This window comes from Natator depressus, chromosome 13, assembly GCF_965152275.1.
Source record: "Natator depressus isolate rNatDep1 chromosome 13, rNatDep2.hap1, whole genome shotgun sequence".
NCBI lineage: Eukaryota > Metazoa > Chordata > Testudines > Cheloniidae > Natator > Natator depressus.
Window position 1 is genome coordinate 20,150,397 of NC_134246.1, and position 16,723 is coordinate 20,167,119.

General features: G+C 38.3%; 1 protein-coding gene across 1 annotated transcript in view; it reads left to right on the plus strand.

Annotated features, from left to right (window-relative positions):
- Window positions 1–16,723, plus strand: part of STK4 (serine/threonine kinase 4) — a 72,473-nt gene that overhangs the window by 16,731 nt on the left and 39,019 nt on the right. Inside the window, exons 9-10 of the mRNA XM_074970180.1 lie at window positions 1,925–2,111; window positions 16,246–16,403. Coding sequence (XP_074826281.1) covers window positions 1,925–2,111; window positions 16,246–16,403 — 345 coding nt within the window. The remainder of the gene's footprint in view (window positions 1–1,924; window positions 2,112–16,245; window positions 16,404–16,723) is intronic.

Genomic DNA, 16,723 nt, shown 5'->3' on the forward strand with positions numbered 1-16,723 from the left:
TCAACAGCAGGGAGGTAGAAGTGGGCATCTGTGTGCACTTGTCTCTTGCTTAGTGCAGCTCATAGCACCCGGCAGGCCTTGTGTTGGAGCAATAGTTTGGGGGCGGACTGGATTTGGTGACCAGTTTTATGCAAGGCACAGTAGTAAGCACCACAACTGCTTGGAACATGTGCTACGAACCACACCGAGCACGAGATCGTACATGCTCACTTCTGCCTCCTTGCTATTGGGAAAACTGAAGCAATTTGTCCTTGTCCTGCTCCCTTCTGACCTTTAAAGCTGTACAGCTCCCGGCCTTTTACTGTGCTATACCCAGCAAGCCAGCGTGCCTAAAGGCCAGTGCCTGAGTGTTGCTTTCTCTATAAAGACTGTGAACAGCATATTGCCAGCATTTACAAATTACCACACTGCTCTTTCTAAGCAACCACCTTTATTCTTAAGGTAAACGCATTACAGAGAAAACAGAAGTTTCTATATGCATGCTTAAAGCTTACCAGAGGTCACCCCTCAGTCTTTCTGTCTTAGCAGGGCCCCAGGTCTTTGCAGACTTTCCACAAGGGTTGGGATCCCCTTTGCTCAGAAGGTCCTGTCCATTTGCTGGATCAGAGAGAAGGGTCGAGTCAGTTTAAATGCAGCGTTTTTATACCGAAAGCTCTTTCTTTGTCTGTTAGCCTCTGGAATACCGACTTTGAACTAGTATGTGCAAGCCTCCCTGGGGTTGGTACCTCTTTAGTGTTTACAATCTGAGTGTTTCACCTTAATCACCCCGCACTATTTTTAGTTCGTGGTGAAGCTGTGCAACCCTCCTCCCTCTGGACTTTTGTACAGTCCCTGGCTCACAATGATACTCGACCCAATCATAACTATCATACAGTATGTTCTTCCGAAGATGCTGCATGGGATTGCAATATCTGTCACAATGTTAATGTGTGGTAACAAATGGAAAAAAATATTCTCTGAAAAAAATGACTGGGTTTGATTTTAATGTACAGTTCTTTTTCTTTTTTCTTTTTTTTTTTAAAGGCTTGCAAATTCAGTTTATTTCAATTCCTTAAGAGTTTATCACTAGTAATAAACTATTTTAAATCTCAGCTTCTAAAGTCTGGCATTATCTCTTCAGCATGCACATACACACTATAGACTAGACTGAATACTGCTGCCATCTAATAACTGTTCAGTGATCTCTAGATCATTTCAGAATGGAATTTTAGGTCAACTGTATCTGGCAATCTTTGGGCTTGTCTCCACATCTATGCTGCAGGGATCGATCCACCGGGGGTCAATTTAGTGGGTCTAGTGAAGACCTGCTAAGGCGACCGCTGATTGCTCCCCCATCAACTCCGGTACTCCACCGGAATGAGAAGTATAAAGTAAGTCGACGGGAGAGTTTCTCCCATCAACCCAGCGTGGTGTAGACACCACAATAAGTCGACCTAAGTTCACGTAGCTGGAGTTGCGTAACTTAAGTTGACTTAACCCCATAGTGTAGACCTACCCTTAGAGACAGTAAGGGCTGAATGAATATTGCGACTTAATTACTCCTAGTGATAGGCCATTGGGTCAGGGCTCAGATGCCAGCTGGCTGTGTTGGGACGCTTGTACTGCTAATATTGCTCTTATGTAGTTAAGTGGAAGACTTCAGTCTGCAAAGTGGTCATCCCAGCATATTTCTAACAATAGATAAAGCTAGAGGAAAAGAAATGGAGAAGATCTTTCATTACCCATTTGGGAATAGGAAGGAGAAAAGAAAAGGCATAATTTGTAACATCTTGCTGACTTTACAAAATTTTTGTAAGACTCTGATACCAAAGAGATATTGGAAGTTGGTACCAGTTCCCTTTGAATGTTGCCACTCTTTTTTATTTAAAAAAAAAAAAAAAAGATAACTCTGATCAGTAAATGCATGTCTTGCATCCTCCTACAGGAAGAAGATGAAACAGATTCGGGTACCATGGTGCGGACAAGTGGAGATGAGACTGGTACTATAAGAGCTGCCAGTACAATGAGTGATGGAGCCAATACCATGATAGAACATGATGGAACCCTGGAATCCCAGCTGGGTACAATGGTAATAAACACGGAAGAAGAGGAAGAAGAGGGGACCATGAAGAGTAAGAACTCCTTATTTTTAATGATTATATAGTCCCTAATTCACACACAGATGAAAATGCAAAGGTTGAAGTGGGGAAAAACACATGAATGTCTGTGGTCAAAAAGTACAATGAGGCCATAGTAGGATAAAATGTCAGCAGAAGGGAGAAAGCTAAATGTAACGGAAAGTTAAGATTATTACAATAAATGTCTTCTGTATGGCAGCTAAGGATGTTTTAATTACAGTGAGTAATAGCTTTCAGCAAGCTGCTCTGCCAATGGGACATATTAGTTTTATGGTAATTTTATGTACTTTCACTATGCTATTTATTGTAGATACTCTTAGTGTTGCTCTAACTTCCCTTGACAAAAAATACTAAATAATTATAAATTACTAGTTAAACTCCATCCTGGGTTTTCTAACTTTGAATTCAGTTAATGGTTTTTCTATTATGGCATGTCAGCCTCACTTCCTGTTTCTAAGGAGATGTGCTGTCTGAAGTTACTGGGTGCTCTCTGTTGTCCTGGTTCCACTCAGTTGATGCAAGCATTTTATTAGAGAGATTTTACTTCTAAAAAGTAAAGTAGTATTGGTTATTTGTATTGTGAGCGTGCCTTGGGTTCCCAGTCATGAATCAGGGCCCATTGTGCTAACACTTAACAAAAAGATGATGCCTGCCCTGAAGAGCTTGCAATCTGAGTATAAAATGAGACAACCAGTGAATATAACGTACAGGGAGAACGCAAGGTGAAAACAAAACTGGACAATGTGACAAGTAGCAGTCACAGCACACCAGCTGTCTAGCACTATCTGGGAGGGTATGGGTGTGGGGGTGAGATGGTGTTTTTTGTAGGCATCGTGGCAGAGGAGAGATTTAAGGAGGACAATGCAATGGCTTTGCAGATGTTTACAGGGAGTTCCTCCCAGGCATTGAGGTGACATGGGAGAAAGTGCAACAGTACTTCTTTTTTAAAATATAAAGAAGCAGCACTGGAGATCTGAGTTTAAGTTCTCAGTTACTGAACTCCCATGGAAACAATCAATACAAAGATTTGTGACTTTAGTAGGGGGTGCATTGGCCCCTTCCGGGAGCGGCATGGGGCCGGGGCAGGCAGGGAGCCTGCCTTAGCCTCGCTGCGACGCTGCCTGAGGTAAGTACTGGCAGGAGACTGCACCCTAGCCTTGAACCTCTTCCTGCACCCAAGCCCCATCCCAGAGCCAGCACCCCAAACCCCCTCCTGCACCCCAACCCCCTGCCCCAGGCTCAGCCCGGAGCCTGCTCCCACACTGTGAACCCCTCGGTCCCAGCCCAGAGCCCGCGCCTACTCCCAAACCCCTGCCCCCGCCTGGTGAAAGTGAGTGAGGGTGTGGGAGAGAAGGGGGGATGGAGTGAGCAGGGTGGGGCTTTGGGGAAGGGGCGGGGTAGATACTGGATTGCCCTTAAATTCAAAAAGTGATTTTGGGAGTAAAAAGGTTGGAGACCACTGGATTAGACCAGCTAAGAATAATTGGTTATAAACATTATACAGATCACTTAAGAAGAAGTACTTTTCCCAGGAATTCCTTAGTTCTGTCAAATGAAAACTCTTTTCCACTTGTTGGCTTTTTAGACTCACCATCTTCTCTCGGTGAAGACAGTTTTTTCTAACAGAAGAGGGAGCACATAGTAATATGCTTACAAATCGATATAGAGCTCTGCAAACTCTGGCTTTTCTGCTGAAATTTCAAACTTTGGCAAATATTGATTAGCCATAAGTAACAGGGGAAGTCTGCTTTTATAACAATGGGAAGAAAGGAAACGGAGTTATCAAAGCTGACTTGCATTTCAGTGTTAGCATGACTGAAACGGGATAATAGTCTGTGACAAGGAGAGAGATGGAAAATCAGGCATCTATGTACAGTAGTTTACTGTAATTTAAATGATTGCCCAAGAAGATGTGGAAAGGGCTGTTTAAGGTGAGAATACCAGTTGTTCAGAAACAGAAAACATTGAGTTTTTCCTTTTAAAGAATCTGAGTAATATGGCTTTTCAAGTTTTCAAGGGAGCAGAAATCTAAAGGTTTTTTTTTTCTGTTCTAAGAAAAAAGCCTATGATCAGTCTTTCACTTTTGAGTATTTCCCCACACCTCTGCTATCACTTGTTAACTATTCACTAACTTCACACTAAGGGAAGAATGCTACCAAAATTCTGTTTAAACTTGGATGGAAGAGGGAATTGCTCTTTGATGTGAATTAATGTATCAATTACAAAGTTGAACAATGCTAAACCCCTTCATTTTTGGCCTATTTCAGTTCACTTACCATCACTTACATTCACCTTCACCTCAAAAGTTTGTGGTCCTTACAAACTGAAAATAAATAGTTCTGTCCTCCAATTACTCTCTCTGTAGAGGATGTATGTGGTTATTTTACTTTCACAGATGAAACACCCAACTTTAAAACCAGCATTTATTTTGTGGTTAGGGACATCCTACAATGGCTACTGCAGTTGTTGGATATGTCTTAGCATCTAACCAGAAGAGGGAGCTCCAGAACAGGCTGCTGGCAGCTGCTGCTTGAATTGGAAGATGAGCTTCTAAACATTTGGAAGTGTCAGAGGACTTCCTCAGTCTGAGGAATGAATGTGAGGTTCCTGGTGCAAGTGGCAACGTCACTTTTGTGCACACTACTTTCATGTACATGTACATTTAATGCCATAATTTCAAGAGGATCCAGAGCAGCTTGGTTTCATTCAGCATTTTTGCTCTTGCTGTCAAAGGAGTACCTACATTTAAAAAATAATTTTTTTTATATATAATATATATATATAATAATCTTCAATGCAGTTGGTTTGTTGATTTCATCATTTGGAAAATTACCATATCAGGTTAAAATTTAGCTTAAACTCCTTTTCCTTTCTTCTCCACCTCCTCCAATAGAATAATATTGAATTCCTAAGTGCAGCCCAGTGCACTGTCCATATTAATATTCCTTTGTATAACTGTTTCTTGGGGAGATGGCTTGGCAATAATCTCTTAGGAGTTTGCAAATGCCTTTCCTGTGAATTGCCTCAAATGCTCCATTTTTTCAACTTATTTCCATGTTAATGTTCTCCTGAAGTTCAGTTAAATTGATTGAGCTATAAAAAGTCATCAAACCAGCAGCAGAACTCTTTTGAGGAAGGATTTTTCAAAATCTTAAGTGGGTGAAATAATGGTAATTTTAATGCATTGGAATTGGAGAATTTTCATTAATTCATGTATTAAAAGTGATCTGTCTTTCAAATGATAACTGGTCTAGCAAATCATGGTAAAGAGTGTTCAGGTGAATACAGTATGAAGATCTAAATTCTTTTACATAGCAGCAGTGGTAGAGTAGAATCTTCCCAGGAGCCTGAAACTCCTGCGTGCCTAAAACTGGTTCTTGTACCATTTAAAAGAAACAAAACAAAAAAACCTGCCTTTTAAATGAAAAAGGGTCTGAGAGACATTGAAATGTCATATTTAATACTAGGCTTTCTATGGAAGTTCTGGGAAACAGTTTCCTCTAGCAACTCATACTATGCGTGATGAAACTTTGAGAGCCATACCTTCTGTTTTTAGATGAAATTTTTTTTAAAGGATTTGATCATTTAAATATACTAGATTTTAAATGTACTTGTTGTGTATAGGGTTGAATACAGAAGTACCAAAATCCATCATGTACTAATTTTGGCTGGTTAAATATTTTACAATTGCTTGGTTGTTTTTCCAAAGAGATACTCAAAACAAAATATTCAAACATTTGCAAAAAAAACGACCCCCTTCCCCCCCAAAACAAGCATATCACTAGATATCCTAGTCTTTTGTGCACTAACCCTTGAGTCTTTGATTTTTCTGAGAACTGCAACTATTTAAACTGCACTGCTACACATCTTTTTTGTTGTTGTTGTAAATCCATTGTTAAGAGCTTACTTGATATGAGTTTAACTGCTTTGGAGCAACCTTTAATTTTAACATTTAAAAGCTAGCCTTCTGAAGCACTAAGGAAGGGCACTCATTTGTAATATAAGGAACTCTTGTTCTGCTCAGAGACCAGAATAATTATTTCAGTATAGCCACAACAAATCTTTTTATTGTCCTTTCTTATTAAAACATCTACTAAACTACACTTCAGCCAGCCATGAGCTCAAATTGCTAGTGGGGGGAAAAAGTTGTCATTTCCTCTTTAATGATAAATTTCACTAATATTCATGCAATTGATAAGTGTATTTAATTTATTAAAATTTCTTCTCTTATCTCCCAGGCTATTTGTGTGTGTATGTTTGTCAGTAGACATATTTCCTGCCATTTGCTAGTATTCGTAGTGCTGGTAGACACTATTGAAAATCTTGTCTCATCCACATCTTGCTTGTATTACTTGCCCATAAAATGGGTAGGACTTGAGATGAGGAAAACTGGTACCTTGGAGCTTTTTAGGTCTAAAGAGTAGAAGCATACCTGATGTGGAAGGTAAGATAACTATACTGCCTTCTTGGGCTGTAATCATAAGTGATCTCAAGTGAGGCTCTTTATTGTAGCATACAAATGCAGCAGTGTGGCATTAGCAGCTCTAATAGCGCTATGCCCTTTGTCATTTGGATATGATGTAAAATATGTCTCCGTTTGTGATAGATAAAGATCCTCTAGCACTCCTCACTGCGTAGGTGCATTAGCCTCAGTGTCTTAGCTAGATTCCAAATCCAATGATTACATGAATTCACCTGGAATTTCCAATTACTTGAAATCTCTTCCTATGTCCTAAGCTGGCAAATGATTGTGCTCTGTTAAGAAGCCGCCTTCTATTCTAGAGATGGCAGCATTTCATTAATGAGTGAAAGTGGTGTGCGTGCACTCTGCAATTTTTTTTAGGTGAGAAGAGCCATCTGAACTTGTTACAGTCTTGGTAGTCTTGTGTTAAATGTACAAGATATTGATATTTTAACTTAGCTAAAGTGAAATATTTAAGTGCCAACATTCAATAGGCCTTTCACTAGTTAGAACTCTAATTTTTCATGTAAAGCAATTTAATTTTCTATGTAAAAACTGTAATTTAAAATGCACAGCATAATTAAATGTGGTTGGCTTAGAAGGCATCCACTAGGTGTTACACTCGGTTATTGTTGCAAATGAATAAAGCGTTATTTATCTATACTTATGAGGCAGCTCTAGGTGGTTTAATGACAGTCAGTGTCTGAAGTTGTTTAGTTGCCTGGTATTGAAATGGATGATGTGATTATTGCAGAAGTATGTCATTGGCATTTTTCTGCTATTCTTCAGAAGATGATTTTCCATAACACTACTTCCGGTTCATGTATTAGGTTGAGTTTTCAGTGGTATAGCTTTATATCTAAAATGAATTGGACCATTTAAAAGTAATTGGGACATAAAGCATTATTAGCAATATGTCCTCAGATATTGCGATGAGCATTGTATAAATACCTAAATTGACTAAACACTTCCTTCCCCCCTGCTATACTGTTGATGCATGGTGAATATAAATGTCCACAAATGAGAACTTTCTTTCAGTACTGGGCATATTTCCCTGTGGTAGTTATAGTCTGTATTGCTTTTCACCTTCACACACCAGAAGTACCTCTGGTGAAGATGACTGCTCGTTTGTTTGTTTGTTTTACTTCCCATCTGTGCAACAGGAATATCGTGTCATGTAGCTGTGAGTACAGTCATGTAGACTAGCAGTAGGAGTACATATACAGCCATTATGGTGTTGACAAAAAGTGGTGTGTTTTTTAACAGTAGAGTAATGTCTTCTAAAACATATTGAGAATCTGAAGGCATTACCCAACAGATTGTGTTTTAAAATGGGTTACAATTGGAGTCCGAGCTACACACTTGTCCACTTTCAGTTCTTTGCATGCTGAATATTGTACATGGCCTCACCATTAATAAAGCCCATAATACATGAACATAAATTCCATCCAGCATTCTGAAATTGGAAGCAGACATATAAGTGTTTAATGTAGCAATCTTGGAAGTATACAGCTGAGTGCCTTTATTGCTTTTACAGTACTGTATATCTATGAATGCCAGTGATAGAAACTAGAAGTTTTCCGGACACGGGCAATGACTTGATCAAGATGGGGATCATGAGTAATGGAGTACTGAGTAGTATACAGTGGGCCGTATACCACAACAGTATCTTGAAAGATGTAGAGGAAAGAGGTGAATTATTTATGATTAGACACAACTTTATCCCAAAATAGTAAATCTCATCTGCAGGCTAGCTCTGACCTACCTGTCTCCTCTAAGAATAATTAGGAGTTTATTTCCTGTGAGGACCAGAATGAACTGTGGAGGAAGTGTTCTCCTCCTGGGAACAAATAGTTTCTCAGATAAAATCTTAAAGTACTTTGATCAAAGAGAGTGCCACTTCTAAATCCGAATTCCTCTTACTAGCCATTACTTATGCTATTGAGGATTTTTCTCCCAGAAGAACAGCAACAAATGTGATGTATGAATATTAGCTTCTGTCTTAAGCATTGGTAAGTTTTATGGCCACAAACATTAAAAAAGGAGTTGCTGACACGTCTGTATTCTCATTCAGCTGTATACCAATCAAAATCCTTAGATTGTTGTGTGCGAGACCCTGGATATAAAAGATTGCAACAAATCGAAGTAAAGTTGCTGCTGGGTAAGATTATGATATGGGCTAGGAATGAGTTATCCAATCAGAACTTGTCACTGTTTCCCCTTTTTCTGCTTTTTTTTCCAATGCCTTCATGTATTTAGTCCAATGACTAAAGAAAACAAGCTGAGAGAGAAGAATTCCCTGTCAGAAAATCCTGTGGTGATGTATGGGGAGGAAAGCAGCCTCTGTCCCTTCATTTGCTTGTGGGCTAGTATAATATTGTCATAGTTCTTAATAAAACATCCTAAAGGAAGATGTCAAAAAGGGTGGTCCTCAGTTTAACTAGCTTTCTTGCATCACAGAACATGCACAGAGCCTTTTATCATTTTATAGAAAGATTCCTCTATCATCTGTACCATAGACTTTTCTGTGTCATTATGAACAAATATTCTTTCTTGAATGAATATAAGATACTTTATAGTTTACAAAATAAATTAGTTTGGATGCTTTGAATTATTTGTAATGGTTCTCTGTTGCTTTGCAGTGGTGGCAGGACCCACCAGGCATGGTTTAGATTTCATTTGGGACTGAGAAAATTTTTCTCATAGTCATGGGAAGACTTATCAGTGTAAATTTAAGGAGTTGTGAAATGCTGCATGCCTTGCACTTCATGTGGGTGAATTGCAGGTCATGTTACTAAAGTGTAGGAAATTAATTAATGGTGGAATACTTTTTGCTGTAGTTGAATACATTTGCCTCTTTCTGCTATGCTGAATGAAATGATGCAGTTCTGTTAATCTTTCTTAGTTTCTGTACAAATTATCCCAAGTGGCTTTTAAACTTCCATTATAGTTCTCTTGAGGAAAAGCTTGATGCAAACAGAACTACAATTTCCATTTGAAATTTGCATATTAGGCATTTATTGTATGTAATCATTGGGCACTATTATTGTTAAATGCTTAGCTTAGACCTTTGAGTTAAACTATAAAAGACAGCAATGGCTTTTCTGATTTTTAAAGTTAAAACTAACATGATACATCCTCACAAAGTTTGATCAGGAGCTTTTCTATACAGGGACTCTGTATTCCTGGATGTGGAGCACCATGATCCTTATTTTGGGTCTCTTCATGCTACCACAAAACAAATAGTAAGTTATTTCCAAAGTCCTTGGTGTTCATGCTCCTGCCACCCTATAGCCCATTATCACAAATCACGCACTCTCTGGAACTTAATTGTAGTCCTCTAGTAACTTGTCTAGATGCTGCAGCTTACTAGGATCATGAGCAAACTAAAGTCTGTCTAACAAAGTCAGTCAAGTTCTTTCCTAGTACTCTAGTATGTAATTCCAGAAAGTATGCCCAACTACTCAGATTTTGTCAAACTTTTTCTCATTCTCAGTGGATAGGCATATCAAATAGTTCGATACAACAAGTCTAAGCCATGATGAAAGACAGAGTACAAGAAAAATACTTTGTATTTACAATCTTCTATCCAAGAATTTCAAAGCACTTACCTGTGTGTAGTTGGTGGGAAAACTCCAAGATAATCCTGTGTTGATAGGTTCCTCATATAGAAGTTTGTAGTCTAATTAGCCACTGGTGACATCATTTGTCACCAAAAAATACAGTCTGACTTAAAAACAATTCATGTCCTGACAGTTTATACACTAGTGCAATGTTTGTGTATTTGGGCTTTCAGCACTTCATGGTAATGTTTAAAACGAAATAGCTCGTTTTTATCCTCAACATTTTTAATTAAAAACCTTTCTATTAAGTTTAGAGGAAAGAATCAAATTTTTGTTTTGATAATCTTTAGTCTTCCTATCAGGAAAATATACACATGCTCAATATCTAACTTCTCTAATATAATATTACGAACCCCATGAGCGAACATTTTATGGTTTTAGATAGAATTATAGTTCTGTACATGAAGATGTCCATTAGCAAACTGGCAGGGCTGCAGGTTAAACATTTACTTTTAAAATCTTAATGTACTTGCAGTGCAGTTTCCCCAGCTCTGATTTGGAATGAAGAAAATCTACATGCTTCAGGCATAGGTCTGTTTAAAACAGAACATGGATTTAAAGAACACACAAGAGGTTATAGAGTACAGATTTCAGAGTAGCAGCCGTGTTAGTCTGTATTCGCAAAAAGAAAAGGAGTACTTGTGGCCACCTTAGAGACTAACCAATTTATTTGAGCATAAGCTTTCATGAGCTACAGCTCTTGAAGGAATAGATGTACTTCTATCATAGCCAGTAACAGCTCCGGAACGTGCTTTCGGTGATGGAGCGGGAATCTCTATAAAGAGGGAAAAATAGTAAAATAAGGATTTTTTTCCTATTGCATTGGTTTCTATTTCGTATTTATTTTAGTAGGGGAGAAACATTCTTGTTACGTTCATAGTTTTACTACTCAGCAAGCTTACTTGAATAATAGGGTGGAATTTTCAAAAGCATTCTTCCTTGGCCTATTTCTACTCCTATTGAAGTCTTTTGGTTTTGGAAAATCCCGTCCAAATGCCATTAGAGTTTATTGGGCAACACTAATGAAGATTCAAAGCAGTGGCTAGTTACCAGACACAAGGCTATGTTTAACAGTAATTTTGAAATTTAATGTTAATATGGAGTACTTCGTATAGCACTGATTTAAAATTCTCACCTTTAGGTGTGTGGGGTGGGGGGACTTGCCATACATGATTTGTGATCTTCCCTTCACCTGAGCAGCCATGGCAGTGACATTTCACTGCTGTTCTTTTTTAACATCTGTCCCAAAATAGATTTTAAACGTTAATATTTCTCAATTTTCAAAGAAATTATACCAACAGCACAGTTGAGTGTTCTCTTTTTTCATAGTTCATTTTTGGGTAGGGATTCTGATCTTTATTCTTCGTTTGGCAAACTTTACAGTAACGTGCTATGAGCACTGATGGTGCTAAATAAATATCCTAAACATGTAATAGACTGGAAAGGCTCCAACAGAGCTGTTGTGTTCCATTTTGTAATTAATATGGCTCCTAAAATGATGACTACATATTTAAATGATGAAACATTAACAGCTCCAGAGGAGCTATATTGATTCATCTCCATAAGATGGCTTTTTTTAAGGTCCTAAGTATATGCTTACATAAAGAAGTTATTCCAGTCTGACATGCATAATGCACACAGTATAACCAGTAGCAATTCTCTCTCTCTCTCTCTCTCTCTCTCTGCACTTTCACTTAAACATTAATATTTTGATATCACCCTGTAATACTAGGAAATGTCCCATCTAGTCTGGTGTCTTCCTCCAGTAGTGGCCAATATCTGATACCCTTCTTTACAGAACCAGACTTAGTTTTTAGTTTCTTCTTTGGTTTCTGTGAAAACCTTAAACAGAATTAAACAGGTGAACTTTGTATTGAATTAATAGCAGATGACCTTTCTGCAAAGCTGGCATCGATATAAGTCAGGATTACAAAAATAAATCTACCATGCCAGAATGACATTGACTTGGTGTATTGTCTTTCCTTCTCAAGGAGCATTTCTGTCAATCTTTCTAAATAAGCAACCTGACTCTGAAATTATAGTAGCAATTAAAATTTATAAAAATCCCCAGAGCTGTGCTAGATTTGTCATTTTACAGTCTTTTTCCATTCATCATTTCCTCGTCAATTAGTAAACCTGCATCTTAATCAGTTCAATAAATTATTCTAGTAAATCAATATTTAAGGTTAAAAATATGTCCCGTACAAATGTACTTAATTGGTGGCTATTAAAGACTGAAGGTTATTGTATCTCTCAAAGGACAAAGCTGACTTCATGGTTAGTGGTGGATGAGAAGTACAGTACATGCTTTCTTTTAACTATTGTACAGTTATCAAAATCTAACCCAGAAGCTGCTTGTAGTCATTTGCCTTTTATTTGTATCCCTATGTTGCTCTTCTGTGTGGAAACAGAAATTTAGTTGACTAAATATCAGAAATGTGTAATTTTGGTTTCACTGAAGTTACCAAAGGACCCTTCCATGACTGAAGTAACTAGTGATGTGATTGACTGCACCTATCCATGGATGTTACTGTGAGCAACAGTTAATTGGTGCAGAATAAAATTTTACTGTTCTGGGAAGAGGGGGAGATTTTTTTTTTTTTAATTTTATTAAAGGTTACTTTCTGAATTAATTCCTGCAGTACAGCAACTACATCTAGGCAAAATTATCTTTCAGTAAGAATATAAGCTCATGAAAATCAAGTAGTACTCTGTGAAGGAGTATTTAAAAATGACTTTTTCAAACCACTAATTTGACTGTTCATTCTAATATAGATTTTTAAAAAAGAACTCCAGACCATTATAGAGTGAGTGTGTGTGTGTGTGTGTGTTTACACAGATGAGTTCATGCTGCTGCCTCCTCGTTCTTGACACTTCGCTTATTCGGGGTTGGCGACTCTTGTAGCCTTCTTCTCGGCTGTCATGCAGATTGGTCTCTCTGGAGTCCACAGATATCCGGTCTGCGTACAGAGTCTTTGGTCTCCCCGTTAGCCATCTTTCGTCAAGAGCCATCCCACTGATATAACTCTTGGGTCTCCGCTGGATATGCCCGTACCAGTGTAGCCCAGCCTCCTTCAGCTTGTCCTCAATCGGAGCTACTCACATTAGGCCCCTTAAACCTCATTTCGATTGTACTGTCCAACGTGAGTTCATGCCTATTCTACAAAATTCCACCACATAAAACGTTGCTCTGTATTCATTGACTTTAACATTTATAATGTGCATCTTGCTTCTAACAGTATCTTGCAGTCTCATAGAATGAGTATGCATAGAGTATCTTCACTCTCTAAATAAATGTTTTGTCACCACAGTGGTAATTAGAGTTCTATACTACTTCAGTAATTATCCCCAATAGCACAATATTTCTCTACTTTGCAAACACGTTTCCAGACTCTGACCTTGCTGCAGTCTGTCTGAAGGTGTCTTTGTTGATCTGATTCTGTACAATGAGGCTTTTTAAAAAAGGAAACTATTGCCAGTGGTAGAATAAAATAATTTGTCTTAACATCTGTTATGATGCAGATGTGTAAGCATTTATTTTCATCCTTCAGCTGTTTGCTGGCTCAGGAAAGACTACAAGATATTTGCAGTGTTGCTTAAAGAGTTGTAATGATATTTTCACATTATTTGTACAGCCACCCCTTTGTCTCTTTCAGTATCTGAAGCCAAGGATCATGCTAAAATATTTTATTGCTTTATGGAAGTTCACTTTACTCTATATTTAACATCTCTGTAAACATACAAGATGTCCTTAAAATATCAAGTTGGTACAAGAATTCAAACCATTATATCTATTAATAATCAAATAAAATCTGGAAATGAAGTTCTACAATATAATATGTCAGTTTTACTTTAAAGAATTACTTCTGTGACTAAACCATGTATGGATTTCCAGATACCAAAAATAAAGCACCAGTTAATAGCATACAGTCTCTTGGAAAATTTAGATCTTTGACAAGCTTATGTCTACATATCTCCAAAATGTGAAACTCTTTGCCAAAGATTTGTCTTATGGACATCTGGCAAATCACTTAAGAGACTATTTTATGTATTTTAAGCCCCATTTTTTATTAGTTTTGGCAATTATACTTAATTCACTTGTGTGGCACTTGATGGTGTAATCTTAACTACCCAGTCTAGACCTGGCTTATGTTTGGCTAATTTTGGTGCCATTTATACTAGCACTTGACCTGGGGTAACTGTTGTGGGAAGCTGAATTTATGAGTTGCTGGCTTTTATGGACATGTGAGACTTGACTTCTGTAATGCTTAATATATTTAGACATGATAGATTTCTTGCATTGTGTAGCAAACTGTGTTTTTTATTACAATGAAATAACATTCCCTTTTGAAAACAGGGTCTTCAGAATAGGTTAGTTGACTTGCTCTTCCAGAACTAACTCATATGTAATGTGCACAAAAACCATATGCAGCAATTTATCATAAATGAAAGCAATACTGCATTTAGCTGTGAATAATCTTTGTAAATACAGTTTCAGTTTTCATGATCCTAAGGTGTAGCTTGCTGCAATAGTATATCTTCTGTACAAGCATATTTTTATTCTTATGCTGAGACTCTGTACAAAGTATTATCTGCTTTAAATCTTGTTTGTCAGCTGGACATAAATTTGAATACATATTAAACAACATCTGAAACTGCACCAGTTGCACTAGCAGGTAAGTCTTAAATTTGACAGTCCTATCCTTTTATACTGTCAAGAATCCACATTGAAACTTTCAATATTTTGTTACTTCTAACAGTTCTTATATTGTCTAATCCCCCCCCCCCTTTGCGCCCCCCCCCCCCCGGTGCTTTGAGGCTACAGTATGTTCACTTTTTGTCTCTTTTTTTCCCCTGACCCATAAACCCCATATGGCATCCTAATGATCCTTCAACTGAGGAAGGCTGGGCTTCTCCTAGATCCCATCTCAAATCTCATCCGTTTCAAACGGTGTCAGTGTCCTAATTGAATGTATGGCCAGACACTTCCACTTTTGACATAAGATGAGCAGGGGTGACAGTGTGCTAGAGGGGATCGGTTGGGTGAATTCATGCTTAAATGTATACGGCTCCAGGGGTGCTGTAACAATATTTAGAGTTGGGGTGCTGCTGATGGAAACCATGTATTTGGTGTTAAAACTTCAAGCCAAGGGGTGCGGCTACACCTCCAGCACCTCTAGTTCCAGCACCACTGCACAGATCACATTAAACCACAATCCAAATGTAAATGTGGCTGAAAGAAGGCAGGGCATGTTACCATCCTTATTTCTAATCCAATCTAACTTGTGTGACCCAGTAGGAGAACCTGTATTTGACTAAGGGAAATATCCTAGCAAAAGAATCTGGTAGAATAAGTGTTGATTTTAAAATCTATTTCTCCCCGACCCCATGCATACCTTAAAAAATTAATAGTCCCTCCCCACGCCTTCAGGAAAGGACAGGGTATGTAACCGTTATACAAAGGAACTTACAGGGGCTTTCTTGGAGTGTGGTGGCAGCTGGCCTTCTGTACTGTTCCAGTCAAATGGAAAATGTAGCATGTTCTCACTTGTAAAACAAATTTTGATTCTGATCTCATTCGTTGTTGAACTTTAATTTATATCCTTTTTTTCATATTTTATAATGCATACAACCTAGTTTGTAATAAATAAGCTGGCATCCAGCTGGCTGAAGTCTGTATGCAGCTTCTAGTGCATATCTTAGCAGTCACTTAGCAGTTTGTTCTGATGGACTCAGCACAGGTCTAACAATCAGAACCTCTGGACTTCTAATCCTGGCTCTGATGCAACTGGCTCTGTGGTCTCTTAACCTCTTACAGATGGAGAAACAGAGGCAAATGGGGATAATACTTCTCTCACAGTAATGGCGTGAAGATTAGCTATTTGTCTAGTGCTTTCCACATAGATAGTACTTTTCAGCTTTGCCAAATATTATTAGTGAACTAATTGCTTGAGACAGATTCTGTTTGGTGAAATATAAAATGCTCTAGTTTCTGATTTTTACAGAAGTGACCATTGTTTTACCATTTTTTAAATATTTCCAGGGAGCGATGAAACAATGCAGCCAGCCAAACCATCATTCCTGGAATATTTTGAACAAAAAGAAAAGGAGAATCAGCTCAATAGCTTTGGGAAGAATGCATCTGGCCAGACAAAAAATTCCTCTGATTGGAAAGTACCACAGGATGGAGACTACGAATGTGTAAGTATATACTTTGAAATGTAATACGGCCATCTTAAAGGTTTTCTGTTAATCTTACTGTAACTAACAAGTTTCTTATTTGGAGAAGGTACAGTAGAACCTCAAAGGTACAAACACCAGAGTTACAGACATACCGGTCAACTGGCCACCCTGTGGAACCGGAAGTAATCCTGCAGCAGTGGGGGGAGACAAAGACCCACAGCCACATCCACACACACACACACCCTTCATTGCCTCAGGGCTTTAGCTCTGGGGTTTGGGCAGGGGTTGGGACTGCAGCTGCAGGGTGAGGGGGGTCAGGGCTCCAGGCAGGGAGTGGT